The sequence below is a fragment of the Lathamus discolor genome, chromosome 6 (assembly GCF_037157495.1).
Source record: "Lathamus discolor isolate bLatDis1 chromosome 6, bLatDis1.hap1, whole genome shotgun sequence".
In the NCBI taxonomy this organism is placed as follows: domain Eukaryota; kingdom Metazoa; phylum Chordata; class Aves; order Psittaciformes; family Psittacidae; genus Lathamus; species Lathamus discolor.
The window spans coordinates 17,476,130-17,491,267 of record NC_088889.1 but is presented as its reverse complement, the minus strand read 5'-3'; the positions used below and the strand labels follow the sequence as shown (position 1 = coordinate 17,491,267).

The 15,138-nt window shown below is 43.1% G+C and overlaps 1 protein-coding gene across 1 annotated transcript in view; it reads left to right on the top strand.

Annotated features, from left to right (window-relative positions):
* The first annotated feature begins 255 nt into the window (after nucleotides 1-255).
* MAP3K9 (mitogen-activated protein kinase kinase kinase 9) overlaps nucleotides 256-15,138 on the top strand; it is a 52,303-nt gene continuing 37,420 nt past the window's right edge. Inside the window, exons 1-2 of the mRNA XM_065685594.1 lie at nucleotides 256-770; nucleotides 5,905-6,318. Of these exons, the coding sequence (XP_065541666.1) occupies nucleotides 470-770; nucleotides 5,905-6,318 (715 nt within the window). The 5' untranslated portion in view covers nucleotides 256-469. The remainder of the gene's footprint in view (nucleotides 771-5,904; nucleotides 6,319-15,138) is intronic.

The window sequence follows — 15,138 nt, the reverse complement described above, 5'->3', positions numbered from 1 at the left end:
GTCCAATGGGAAGCGCAAGCTGACAGAGCGGTGACCAATGGGGGACGACACCGGTGAGTGCGAGACTGAGAGGCGAGCTGCTGGGCGGGCAGGGGGCGAGGCCGAGAGGGAGAGGGCACTCAATCAGGTGAGGGCGGCGTTGACGGGCGGTTACGGAGGCCAATGGCGGCGAGGAGGCGGGGCCCTGCGCTTCCCTCCCGCCGCCGAAGCTGCCAGAGAGTCAGGTGGCTCCGGGATGCGCGGCCGCGGCGGCAGGCGGAGGCGGCGAGGGGGGGGCCCGGCGGCGGCTCGGCGGCACGCGCTGCCTGCCCTCGCCTCTTCCCGCGCCGGGCTGAGGCGGCCCCGCACCGGGCGCTGACCACCCCCCTCAGGCGCCGGGCCGCATGAACAATAGGCGGCGGTACCGGCTCCGCCGCCCCCCGCAGCGCCCGGCAGCCGCGGGCGCCTCCCCCTATGGAGCAGCCTCGCCATGGAGCCCCTCGCAGAGCTCAGCCAGGAGGGCGCGGGCGGTGGGGAGCCGCCGGGCGACGGGCCGCTCTGGACCGCCGTCTTCGAGTACGAGGCGTGCGGCGAGGACGAGCTGAGCCTGCGGCCGGGGGACGTGGTGCAGGTGCTGTCCCGGGACTCGCACGTGTCCGGTGACGAGGGCTGGTGGACGGGCAAGATCGACCAGCGCGTCGGCATCTTCCCCAGCAACTACGTGAGCAGCGGCGTGCAGGGGGGCGGCCCGGAGCTGCGGGCCCGATACCCGCCGCCCCCCGCTATACAGCGTAAGGCGGCCTGCACCCGGGGCGGGGGGTCTCGGCGTGGCCCCTCGCCGTCTCCCGGCGGGAAGGAGAGGGGAGGAGACCTGGTCCCGGCAGTCCGGGAGAGCGGGGGGGGGGGCGGGACCGGGCCGGGTCGGCGGGAGCCAGACCCGATGGGATGAGGTGGGGTGGGAGGAGAGCCCCGGCCCGCCTGAGCTCCTTGAGGGCAGCCGGGACCGGCGCGGATGGGGGGAGGAGCAGCCCGGTGGGGAGCGGCCGCGGCGCGGCGGGGGGGTAGGGTACAGCGGGCACCGCGGTGGCCCTTGCCGCGGGAGCGGAGGGGGGATGCGGCGGCTCGGCCCTTCCCTTCCCGCTCTGGCGGTCCGGTCCGGTCCCTTTCCCACCCGCAGACACATTTCTGCTGCTTCAGTGCCCTTCTGCCTTCCAGGCCGGCTCTCCTTTCCGACCCTCGCTCAGGCGTTTGCGTTTCGCTGGCGCCGGGAGCAGTTTCCCATTGTTAAGTGCTGTGTTTGCAGGGACTGATAAATCTGCACCAAGTGGAAGAAGCTTGGCGGCTGAGCAGTGTGTGTGTGTGTGGGGGGGTCACCGGGGGGCCTGCTGACACCCCCTTAGGAATAATATCCTCAAGGAGAGGTTGCTGTGTAGGTAGGAAGCCATTGCTTTCTGCAGTGTTGTTTCACTGCTAATGCTTGTTCAGTATCTTACTCTCCTAACCAAAAGCTTATTATTTCTGAGTTAAAAATTCCTTAGCTTGTGTTACCAGGTTCCTCCCTAGCCCTTTGCTATCTTAATAATTCTTTCTAAATACTGCAAATGAGTTTTATCCAAGTTTGGATATCTGGGCCTACCTGAGGGTTGCTTGGCTAGGTTGTGATGCTGAAGGCACAAAGGGATCGGTTTGTTCCTGTGAACTTCGGTGCAGTTTTGAAGCCTTTGTTGGAGACAGAGAATAGGAATGTTTCATCTCTACATTTGTTTTAGCCACTATAGACAATTGTGGAAAGAGAAACAGTGTGGGATGACTGTTTCTAGATCCTGTTTATCTATCTCTACTGACAATTCAGGCAAGAGTAAAGCTTTTTTTTGGAGGGGCAGAGAAAAATCTTTAGACTAGTAGGCTTTTCTAGAAAGGAAAAGGAGTAAAAAGATGCCTTGTCCTATCTAGGACATATCTCCAAGGAATACAGCTAATAGCATTTGTCTTATTCTATGTTCTGATTGAAAACATTTAGGTAAAACCTCAGTGGTTTATAGTATTGGCCTTTTGGATTGTGAAGGGACTAGGCTGGGCAGTGGTGGTGCTTGCATTCATGCTGTACTAGCATAGGTAAATTATTCCTCCCCCAATGCACTGTGGATGCTCATTAGGTTTTGCCTTTGCGATAGTTAGGAGAACCATTTCTGCAGAAGTTCCTGAAGCCTCAGCTCCCTTCTTGATTTGGGTGTTAGGTGCAGGCTTTGGATTCTCCTGCCTTACTGCACTTGCTATGGTTTGGTAGTTCAGGAACAGTTGTCAAGTCGCATCTTCCCATTTTATTCTTATCTTACCCTTTTAGTGGCACAGCATGACCACACTACTTCTGTTAAGTCATCAACCATATGTTCATGACAGTAGAATTTATTGCTCCCCAGTAAGTTTTTAGCATGCCAAAGGAGTTGGTGATGTTAGTTTGATAGCTGTTGGATTAACAAGCTTATTGTCTGTTATCTTATTGGGCTCTGAAGAACTGAAGTTTTGCAGGATTTAAGCAAGGTGTCATTCCAGATGTGCACCTTGGCACAGGAGCTAATTTTAGTTGCTAAAGTTTATTTCATGTTTGCTGAAGGCTTTGGAGTGTAAGTCCTAGAGATTCTGTTCCCACTGAGAGCTGTAGTACTATAACTAGTAATTGTATGCTGTCTTCCAGCCATTCACGTAGCGTGCTTGAATCAACCTCAGTGAGGGTACTGTGGATGATCAAAGTAGCCTCTTAAGGCTGTCAGTGGTGGACCAGCTTGAAGGACCCTCATCTGTGCTGTGGGCTCTTGCACACTACAGATTGAATTAAATAGCTTAATTGTATGGTATAATAAATGCAGATTAAACAGCACCTACTTGCACTTGTCAAGATGGCCACTGGCTCATGGTTTACAGCCTCTATAATTCCTTTTCAGTTCTCAGATGAATGATAGCACTTCAGTTCTTAAATTCTAAGGCAAAACATGCATGTTAAACATTCAATTTCCCTCACGGTCCACTAAGGCAGGTCTTCCAAATTAAAAAGGAGTTTAGAAAAGTGGTTAGGCTGTTTAGAAGGGTGCAGAAAAACAAGTATGTTATGCACTAGTGTAGCTCTATAGCTGGGGAGCTGAAAGAAAAAAAGCCAAACAACCAAACCAGAAAAAACTAATTCAGTGCAAAGTGCCCTAAAAACCGTCTCCAAAAATGAAATAAAACTCTTGTAAGGATGAGGGGTTGTTTTCTGATTAAGCTACCCCTGAAGGTAAGCTGGCTGGTCTGCCTTAAAGAAACATACATTTTCAAAGTAAAGCTAAGGTCATAATTGCAAATAAAAGACAACTTTCTTTGCAAAACAACTTGCAGTGTAACACATTAAACTCCATCTGGAAGCAGTTTCACCTTCCAGATTTGCTCTAGTTAATTTGTGCACCCGGCAGGGCTCTGTTCTTGCTGAAGTGGAACATAGGGGTCACAGCGGACAGAAAGAGTTTTGCTTGCCAGGTCTTAACGTTTTCCTTTGCGGGTCCCGGTGCAGGCAGGGTCCCGGTGCAGGCAGGGTCCCGGTGCAGGCAGGGTCCCGGTGCAGGCAGGGTTCCGGTGCAGGCAGGGTTCCGGTGCAGGCAGGGTCCCGGTGCAGGCAGGGTCCCGGTGCAGGCAGGGCCGGGCGCTGCGCTCCTTTCCGGAGCTGTCCGTTCAGCACCGCCGCGCTGGTGCCCCGCTGAGCCAGCGGGAAGCGCGCTCTCTACGTGTCTTCAGTGCCTCCTCAATCCATGAAGGCACTGCGTGTGAATACCACCCGAGTATTGTGTGTCGGGAGTTCAGGGAATAGACCATCCATCAGGCATCGTGGCTCACATGCTTGTTGATTTGCTGTCTTTTAATTGCCCTCGTCCCTAGGAGCAAGTGAGAGTTCTACCAGTGCTGAAATTCTGATTGAAGGTGATAGGACTCAGTATCTGATTTCTTTAGCTCTTTTGTCCGTGAGAAATACCAGAGCAGCTCCTTTTGTGTATCCTCAGTGACAGAGGAGTCTCATTTGTGGAGTTAGTGTCATTATGGTCTTGTTCTATAATTTCAGTGTTTCCAGTCAGAATCTTCTGCTTCATCTTTTCTGGTAATCTGTAGCTCATGAGCATTTGAACACCAAGGCTGCTGCTATAGGGGTGTAACCTTCTTTGTTGTGTAAATCCTTGAAGTTCAGGCCATTACCCAAAAGATGTACTCACAGCAACAGACAAATTCTTCTTGTGTTCTGGACTGGAAAGGGCCCTTTCTCCTTCTGAAGACTTTCCTGGTCAGCATTCTGTCTTGCTTCCCATTAATCTGTTGTTCATGGAACACTAGGAAAAGGAGCACAGGCATCCTTATTACACTAGCTAAGGTAGTGTGTGTATTGGCTGTACTGCATGGGAAGGTTGATGATATAATCCCCAGATGTAGTCAACTCCTAGCTCATAGGTTTGACTGACCTATGAAAGTAAGACAGGCTTTTACAAATCATGTTCAGGGAAGATAGAACTCAATCATAAAACCCCAGAAGTCTGCAGCTGTGTTTGTATCAACTACATACAGTTTTGTGACAATGTCTTGTACTTTTACATAGGCATTTAATTAGAGTAAGGGAAATATTTTATTTAAGTGGAATATAACCTGCTCCCTTGCCTTGTATGACTGTGTAATTTCTTTTGAAAACAGTGGAGAGTTCTGTGTATACAATTGGTAACTAGAAAACCCAGTAATATAATACAGTACTCTGTATTAATACCTACATCAAATAAGTCCATAACAGACTTAATTTCCTTTCTGCTAGACAAAGCAGGGGAACAGATGTCAGATTTGGCATTTCAAATGCAGGAAAGTATTAAAAGTCTTGGTGATTTTCTGCTTAAATCCTGGCATTATGGTATTTTTTCGTCAGACAGGATAGCATCAATGGTGTCTCACCAGTGGCCTACCACTACTGTGAGTACAGCAGTGTCAGTATGTGGGTTTCCCATTCTATATTTGTCAGTATTGAATAGGTTCTTTTGGCCATCTGTGAGCATAAACTGTGTACGGTTGTACAGGGTTCATTTCCTCACCACTTGTGCTCCAGATGAAATTTATATGCTGAATTAAGACATCTGCATATGTATGTTTTACTACACAACACCACATAGCCATCAGTTACTGTGACAGCCTGTAAAGTATAGCTGTGAGTGCATGGGAATGGAAAATTATGATTCTGTTATTTCATATAGTTTCTGTAATGCAAATGTAGTGGGCATTAATCAAAACAAGGTTTTTCTTCCTGAGTATGCAGAGCTAGCAATATGTGGTCTGATCCATCTGTTTGTCACACTACTGTCGGTAATGTCAGAATTGGTTAACGAATCTGCAATGCTTGTAGAAGTGTAGAAGAATGAGCGTGATTTTGGAAGGACTGAAAGATCGTTAGTGGCAGTTGAATAAGAGACATTCAAATAAGGGACAAATGCAGGAGCAGATGCTTTTTGTGTTAAATTTTAGCTGTGTTGGATTGAGCAGTGTATAGTGAAGTCAGTGAGTGTTCTTTCTTTTCTGGAATCTTGTAATGTCACTGTCAGTGTTAGAAGGGGTTAAGTGTGGTAAGAGGAGGCTATTTTATTGTGTCATTTGCCAGCATTAGGTCAAATTCTTCACCGTTCACAGTGAGTACTTCATAGTACTTCACAGTTTTATAATACTGTGAGATCTGTTTTACCATATCGTTTGTCAATGTAAAATTGTCAGAAGGGACTACTGCTTTCATTTGTATTGTTTTGGAGTGAAAATTGGCCCTTCCTGCAAGGGTGAGGCTGGGCAACAGGGACCTTCAGCTGAGCCAATGTTCAGACTGCATAGTTCCTAAATGTTTACTTTTTCTTCTTTTTTTTTTTTTTTTTCCTCTTTCCCTAGTTCTGGAGATCGACTTCTCAGAGCTTGTTCTGGAGGAAATCATTGGCATAGGTGGCTTCGGAAAAGTGTATCGAGCTGTATGGATAGGAGATGAGGTTGCTGTCAAGGCAGCTCGCTATGATCCTGATGAGGACATCAGCCAGACCATTGAGAATGTCCGCCAAGAGGCCAAGCTCTTTGCGATGTTAAAGCATCCCAACATCATTGCCCTGAGGGGTGTGTGTTTGAAGGAACCTAATCTTTGTTTAATCATGGAGTTTGCCCGTGGTGGATCACTAAATAGAGTGTTGTCTGGTAAAAGGATACCTCCTGACATACTAGTGAACTGGGCAGTACAGATTGCAAGGGGAATGAACTACCTGCACGAGGAAGCAATTGTTCCCATAATTCACCGTGACCTGAAGTCCAGCAACAGTAAGTGCTACACAGTGAGCAGCCAGGCTGCTGGGATATGGTTTTGGAAAGAAATTGTACAAAGAATGAGGGCAGTAATATTGACTTAGTGATCCTTTCTTGTGAACCACTGTATCCTCTAATTCAGTCCCAGAGGGGTTTATTTTTTCTACATATGGTGTTACAGACCACTGGAAATGTGTAAATGCTTTCACTTTGTAGAAGCAACTTAAATGATTGGATGGAAGATCAGCTGTAAGTGTAACATGCTTCTCTAGTAGTTCATATATATATAGATATGCAGTTTTATTATATTTATATTTTATATATATATATATATATGCAGTTTTATTGCATTTCAGCAGTCCCCTGTATGTTGAAATGTCTTGTTGAACTTAAAATGTTTTCTCTCCCTCCACTTTTTGGAAGGATAAATGCTCCTTTGGAAAGATGAATGCTTTCATTTCAGTTGGTAGATTTTGCTGTATAGATAAGATGCAAGCCTATTTTCTGTGTGGGAGATTTAACCCATCCCTTCTGAATTGGATCTTCCTTTATCCCTCTTAGAGCTGGTGTTGACAGAAACACTAACTCAGGTAAATGAAATGTCCTTGCACACCCAGGACTTCAGCTGTTGTTTGTGATGCTTTACATGGGATGAAGCTGACTCATTAGAGCATGGGGACGGAACTTTGGTAGTTACTATTCTGGAAATCATGGCAAATAGCTACTCTGTAGTACTAATAGCATTATTGTCTGCCACTTCGGTATTGTTCTTGTAGTGTGTCTGTTTTCCTAAAGTTAAAATTGTCTTGAAGTTAAACACATGCACAGAACATTATTGATGAGTGTGGGAGCAAACTGCTGCAGTTGTTTGAAGATCATCATCTCCTTTCCTGATGCAGCTGTTTAGCCTTTCTCTCTGCTTGTCTGTGACTTATTGGTGAGAGCAAACACATACGTGCATGTTGGCTGCAATGGTTTAGATAGGTGTGTTAGTACAATTTTAATTTATGGCTTGAGTTAATAAAGATGCTAGGAACTGGGTGGCTTGGATGCAGGCACATGTTCTCTTTTGCTTAGAGGGCAGTAACATCTAGCAAAGAGGTCTGACAAATGGGAATTTTAGTATCTTAAATAGATTCACTAGAGCTAGCATTAACCATTACAATCATGTAGATTTCCAGGCCTTGCAAAATCCTTCTATGTTTTTTTGTCCTCAAATCTTGGGGCAGTGAATTTACATAGTTTGTTATGAAGGAAAAAAAATAAGTATTATTAACTCTTACTAGTGAGTTTGAAATTAGGAACTAGGAGAGCTTTCATATTACTTTCTATGGTGTTATTATTACACTATTAAAGTTTCCCTTTGTCAGAATAAGGCAATCTTAATGTCTATACAATATTTACTAATATATAAATCCTTCCCTTACAGATGGCAGTATATAGAGGCATACGGATAAATGCTGTAAAATGAAGGATTGATTGGCTTGGTTAATGGATGACTGGCTGTATCTGTGAATAGTAATAAATTATTCCCTCTAAGTGTTGCACCTTTTCTCCTTACTTAAGAAAATATTTACTTGCTTATTTTGCTAACAGGCTGTTAAGATTTTATTGTTTAATGTTGTCTGAACATTTTTTGAGGTTTACAATGAAAGTTATTTTTAAAATAAAAAGCTGCTAGGTCTCGGTATTTCGCTGTTTTATTTACACTAGATACTGCTCGTTGTAAGAGGGAAATGTCAACCAGAGAACCAGCCCAACTAGAGGGGCACCAGTGCACAGTGCCACTAACCAGACACAGATATGGATGATAGAAAACATCTGTACTGTCAGCAGCAAGAGTAAATGTCTCTTGTCACAGTGAATCAGCAGTATGTAATTGTTCTGCACTGTAAACTGTCAGTGAGAAGTTGAAGGTATTGCTAAATATATTAGTAGAATTCTCCTCATTTGGGAGGGAGGAAATAAAGGGAGAGGAAGAATGAATGGGAATGCCTGTGGAAGGATTCAAAGACATCCTGTTTGGAGGAGAGAAGCAGAGAATTTATGTGGTGGTCGTGACCAAAGATACCATCAGGTCTAGTACAGAAATGATGTTTATAGGAAAATTCTAGCCCAGCTAAGTCTGCAGCAATCAGTATTACATTTGGGAAACTAAATAAATGTAGGAGCTGGTACTGGAGGGAAGGACTTCAGGTATTTTAAGGAAAATTCATTGGTTTGTAACTCTCTTTTGAAATAAGATGAATTAGTAACCTCAGATATGGGCTTGACATATTACAACAGCTGTTTAGTTTGGCAATACAGAATTCTTCATTCTGTGCTGTCTGGTGGAAGAGAAATTTAAAGAAATGTGTACTATTTTAAACATTTGAAAATACATGTTATTTTCTGGGTGTATCTATAAAGCAAGTATCATTAATACTAGATTATGACAAGGGTAAGAGCTTTGGAGGGGGCAAAGGGGTGAGGGGAACTGTTGGTCTTTTTGGTTGGATTTATTGTCCCCAAAAGTGTGTATTAGCCATAGATGCAGATAGACTTAACTTGTTACGATAAACAACTTTGGACTGCCCAAGTCATGTCTTTCCTGAGTACTCTGTCACTGCATTGCTGAAATCCCTTATATGTAGTAAGCATCTTGGAAATTTCTCTCCTCTGTTTTCTATGAAAAGGTTTTTACTAGTTTTGTAAAGGTGAGTGGACTAAGTGTGCAATTGCATTTTGATTTATATATGGCTTTATTTACGTTTTCAGTGTTTTTCTGATGTACTTAGTCTTCTCAATATCTGTGGATAACTGAGATCAGGTTATGTTGTTAGCTTTGTGTCTGTAGTTATGAGTCTTTAGCATTTACTTGTGTTACCCACTGACCAACAGATAGATTGTAACGTGCCTCTGGAGAAGGACCAGCTTCTGCTTGCAAGAACTTGGGAAAGATTCGTGCAGACTCATTTCTTTCGTGTACTAAACATCTAGAAGTACTGTAGAGCTGTCAGGGGAGCATCAGCTGTATTGATCTTCTCATTGGTACTACCTGCGTTTAGTAACAGATAAGTGATTCTCATGCATCTCATTTTGCCTTCAACACCAGCTGGGACCTGCACTATCCATCTGAAGCTGCAGGATGAGTTAGTTTGGAGGCAGAGAACAAGATGGGGGAGTGGGAAAGAACAGAGTTGCCTTATTTAAAATCAAAGTTTCTACTAGAATAGAGGAAAATTGGAGACCTGCTTTCAGACATCTGCCTGTATTTTGGCAGATACAGAATGCATAAAGACTGTACTTCATGATGAAACTTTTCAGAAAGCCATGTTACGTTTTAAATGGTAAAATAAGTCAAGTGGGCACCTGAATATAAGCCTAAATTTACCAGCAGGATATGGAAGGAAAACAAAACCCTTTTTAATCAGAACTACTGCAGCTTTGTGGACTCAAGTAGGAGGTAGCAAAACAATGCTTAGAATGATTCTCAGCATTTCGGATGGCATGATAAAGAAGATAAGATTTTGATTGCTTTGGAAGGCAATTTCATCTTGTAAAGGGCTGAGCTTCAGGAGATTATTTGAAGATTCCAGGAAGTGTCTGTTTCTTGAGATTCTCATCAAAAAGCACTCTCCAAACTGTCTGCTTTTCTTCCTTTAATGAAAAGGTGGACATTTTGTCTGTTCAAACATTTTTCTTCATTTTTTTCTCTCCTTTTCATTATCATGACTTTATATTTAATAGTAATATGTTTAGCGTGTAATAAGATTGCCCTGTGCATTTTAAGTACCACGTTCATTGGAGGCAGATTTTTATTGTAAAACTTACAGGTTGAGGGTTGCCCACTTCACTGCATTGGGGATGCTATCAGGAAATGAGTACGTAAAGATCTTTACAGAACAAATTGAACACCTGTGATTTATTTTTTGAGTCCCTGAAATCCTTTATGCTGTCAGTTCAGTTGGCAGTGTTGTTCAGTAGGAGAGTGTTCCAGTGGTGTTACCAACTCATATGTCAGCTGTATAACTACACAAGAGAAAGATAACAACCCAGGAAAAACTTTGTTTGTCTCTGTAAGGAGATAAGTTTTTCTCTTTTGGCGTTGGATTCAAGAGAAGAGATTCAGAGCAGCCCGGTGGAGAAGGAATTGGGGGTGTTGGTCAGTGAGGAAATGGAACATGAGCCAGCTTCAGTCTGTGCTCACAGCCCAGAAAGCCAATCGTATCCTGGGCCGCATCAAAAGGAGCATGACGAGCCGGTCAAAGGAGGTGATCCTGCCCCTCTACTCTGCTCTCATGAGACCTCACCTGGAGTATTGTGTGCAGTTCTGGTGTCCTCAACGTAAAAAGGACATGGAACTGTTGGAACAAGTCCAGAGGAGGGCCACGAGGATGATCAGAGGACGGGAGCACCTCCCGTATGAAGACAGTCTGGGAAAGTTGGGGCTGTTCAGCCTGGAGAAGAGAAGGCTGCGTGGGGACCTCAGAGCAGCCTTCCAGTATCTGAAGGGGGCTATAGGGATGCTGGGGAGGGACTCTTCATTAGGGACTGTAGTGATAGGACAAGGGGTAATGGGTCAAAACTTAAACAGGGGAAGTTTAGATTGGATATAAGGAAGAAGTTCTTTATTGTAAGGGTGGTGAGGCACTGGAAGGGGGTTTGCCCAAGGAAGTTGTGAATGCCGTGTCCCTGGCAGTGTTCAAGGCCAGGTTGAACAGAGCCTTGGGTGACATGGTTTAGTGTGAGGTGTCCCTGCCCATGGCAAGGGGGTTGGAACTTGATGATCTTAAGGTCCTTTCCAACCCTAACTATTCTATGATTCTAAGAGATGCAATTTATTCCATATAAAAATTAATCTGGCAGAATCCTCTCTGGCTTTACTTCCCTTCACCCAGTGATTGCTACCCTTTCCCTCTTCAGCTGCATGTTGGCTCTTCACTGAGCTTATGTTACGGAATTGGTAGTAGGCCTCTCCCAGTGTGAAGGCTCCTAAATAATCTAAATGCTGAGCTATAGGGGAAAAAAGCAACTAGGAATGCCTACTGAAGTCAAATCACTATGTTTAGTATAGCTCTTAGAGTTTTCCTTCTCCTTACCTCTTATTTGTGATTTGAATTTCATTTCTGGCCAGAGAAAGGTGCTTGGTATGTAATGCTTAGGATCAGAAAGGGGCAGTCTTGTTGGTTTTAGTGAAGAATTGTAAATGATGAAGCTGGTTCTGTTTGTTTCTATTTGTCTGTCAATGTTAGATATGTCAGCATTGCTATACGAATAATGCCAGTTAACTAATGCTGCAGAGGACTAGTAAAAGCATGTTTGCTTTTTTTGACTGGCTCAGCAAAATACATTTGTTATTTGCACTATGTTGAAAGATTTTGCTGAGGGTGTTCATGCCATTTAGCAAAGTGCTTTATAAAAGTCACCATGTTTGTGTTCCACAAAGTGGCACGGAAGATTAGCAGCAAAGTGACATAGCCAAGGTCAGAGAAAGAGGTAAGGACAGAGCTCAAAATAAACCCTAACAATTCTGATTCAGTCAAGTCAGTGGTTCTTCCCTTCTTGTTCTTTGAAGGCATTCACCTCTCCTACTTTTTGGATCACCGAGGTAAGCTTGTGGTATCCTGGTATCAAAGCTCTAGCTTTCTAAAGAAATTCAAACTCTGCTATAGCTTTGTTTATTTATTTTATGCAGTTGTTAAAGCTTTTTTATGTTCATGAAAGTGCTAATAGAGTTGACCTTCACATGGTCTCTGGACAGTTCTTCCGAAGACTTAAAATATTCCTTGTTCCTTTTCTTTTTTCTTTTTTTTTATTATATAGTTTTTAAAGTATAGGCAGAATTTAGAGACAGGGACTCTTTGTGACTAGTTCGCATCCAACCCAAGGACAGCACAGAACTTGAATTTACATATCAATCTCAGTAACGTGATCAGGTATCTCATTCCTTGTTGCTGTATTCACTTCCCAGTCCTTTCATCATTGACACTCTTCTGTTGGTCTTTACACAGAAGGAAAAGTACTTAATGTAAACATATTTGTTGTAGAGGAGGGCTCTTCCAGGGACTGCTTGAAGCATTGGCAAAGGAGTTTGGAAGTCTGCACTATTATTGCTGCTGCTGGTACTTCAGTGTAATTTGCTGACTAACTCTGCAATGTTGTTCTTTCTATCAGAATGGATTTCCTTTGTCAGGGCAATTAGACAAGTGTGAGTAATGCTTTATGTCAAGTATAGTGAAACTGTTTCAATGGCATTGGATCTGAATGCTTTACACTGGGTGAATAATTGATCTGGCCTTAGTTGGGTGGCTCTTTGACCTTGAAGACGAAAGTGTTAAAAATGTGAGGATGGTTATTTTTTTGGTAGTGAATCACTAAACCTCATTTATTTATTTATTTGTTTGTTTGTTTGTTTTTTAGTTTGTTTATTTATTTTAGATTGTGTGCAGAGTAGAAATCAAGCCTTTCAAACAGCCTGGATATACTCCTATGTGTGATAAAAGATGACTCTCCAGGTTCTACCCTTAGGCAATTATCTGATACTATGGACATGCTATACAATATTGCTAATAGTGCATAATTCCTAGTTCTGGTTACTCTGCTTATTTCTGTCTCCCCAGAGTATCAGCCTTTGTGTGGATATGCTGACCACTTGCATTGTGGTTAAAAAAAAAATCCAAATAACTAGTATATTTTTGCATGTGATGAGGCAGTAATGCCGCAACATTTGTTGAACAGAATGAAGATTTTACACCTGAAAGTGATGACAATTTTTGGGCTGTTGAGACCCAGGAATTCACGGAAGTAGGGTGATAGTTTACTTTGTTTTTTGGTTGTGAGTTATTTTTTTTTTCTTAGCTTGTATGAATTAGTGCAGCTACTTTGCTCTGAGAGGTCTGACAGATGCTCTCATGTTGCAGTCTGATTTCCAGTATGTTTTAGTAGATTCTTCAAAGTTGCAAAATGAAAATACATCTCCTGTAAATGGTTTGGTTTTGAGTTGATGTCTTCACTGTTAATTGCAAGTCAGAACGACTTCATGTCCACAAGAACACTTTGGTATTCTCCTGCCCACCCCAAATAGCAAACTGGCAATTTCACAAATGGAATCCCCTATTTTCTTAGATAAGAATGGGAAGAGTTCCTCTTGTTTTTAAGGAGTGAAATTGTGTCTGTTACTTTTAAAAACCTAACTCATACCCTTTTCGTGTCTTTTTGCCACTGCGTATTTTTTTCTGCAAGGTTCTTTTCTGCTCCTAAGAACGAAATAACCAGAGTTATGACACTAAGCATGTTCTCGAAATTGTGCATATGGAACCATAGAACAGATATGAGGAGACTTAAGCACCATGATGCAGGAGGTGTGTCTAGGCATCTGTGTGCTGCTCCCATGAATTCACTGTCTGACCATCTGTGACAGAGCTGGGATAAATCTGTGTTCTTCTGAAATTTCTAAGTAGCAAGTCGAATGAGAACAGCCTTGTTGTGGCATTTCCAGGAAGCTAGAATAACTTTTTCAGCTCCCCCACCCCCCTTTTTTTAATTGGTGTTTCTCCCATGTCAATTATCTTAATTTGAATTTTGAGAGATTTTTGTCAGCAGTTTCAATTTTGCTTTTCTCATCAAACAATTTCTTCAGAATTTCAACATACCCAAAGCAAAAAACCTCACTTTTGAAGCATCAGAAGTTAAGCACACTCTTGCTCTTTGAACTGATGATTCATCACCCAAGATGGTTTCCTTAATTTAAACCCATTTTGAAGATGTTGCCTCTTCCCTTATGGCAAGACAAGGAAAGCCTTAAGCTGTTGGAAAGAATACCGGATATAGCACATGATTTTAAGTAGCTGCTTTTTGGTACATGTTTATTTTCTGATTCTAGGAGAGTTTCAGTTAGATTGGTGTGACTTAGATTTCCAGAAGGTTGCCAGAGTTGACTGGCATAGCGGATAATTGCTTCTTAATTGTCTGACTACTGATGGAAAAGTCAATTCAGTATTCCTCAGACCTGAACTTTTTGCAGATATGAAGAAGAAATAGTAACAGAACCTCATGCATTTAGAAGAGAAACTATCTTAATGTATAACGGTTTATAATGATGTTTTTTTGTTTCATCAGTGTTTCTTAAGATCAGAGAGAAGAGGACTCACATGCGCAGCAGTGAATCTTTGGGTCCTAGCCTGTAGCAGTCATTCCGGTGGTAATGGCAGCATGGTGCAGCATCCTTGAGGGTCCTTTTCAGAAGGAATTAGCCAGAGGATAGACAGCCCTCCTATGAGCTGTTCAGGTTACTACCATACACAACCCTTCCACTCTGCTTTCTAAAAGCATTGTCATATTACTCTAGCATTTATTATAACACCATTTTGGTCTGCTTGTTTGTATTACAACTTGAAACCTTCATTTAAAACGTGAGCATGGCTTCAACCTTGCTGATTTATAGACTTATTGTTTAGATGTGTAGCAAATGATAGTCATCGTGCCAATAGCTCCATTTACTAGTAACAGGTAGATATTTCTGCCACTAAGATCTTGCTGATCACAACAATTGCTGTGCTTAAACTGGGGATTCCTGGGGGGTTCTCAAGGTACTATAGAGTGCTAGTATGGATATTTGCTATAAAGAGGGTATTTGTAAGGGCAGTGGGATGTATATGAACCAGGCCGCATGGTCCATCTGCCACAAATGTTAGAGGATTTCCTATTGTTTCTCCTCTTTGACTATGGGCCTAGGAAAAAATGTTAGAGAGAATAGACCTTAGTTGTTTTTGATTTTGCATTGTCCAAGGATCCTGCCAATAAGAAAATCACATAACTTAGATTAATGGAACTTGATATGCCTAATTCTGCTTG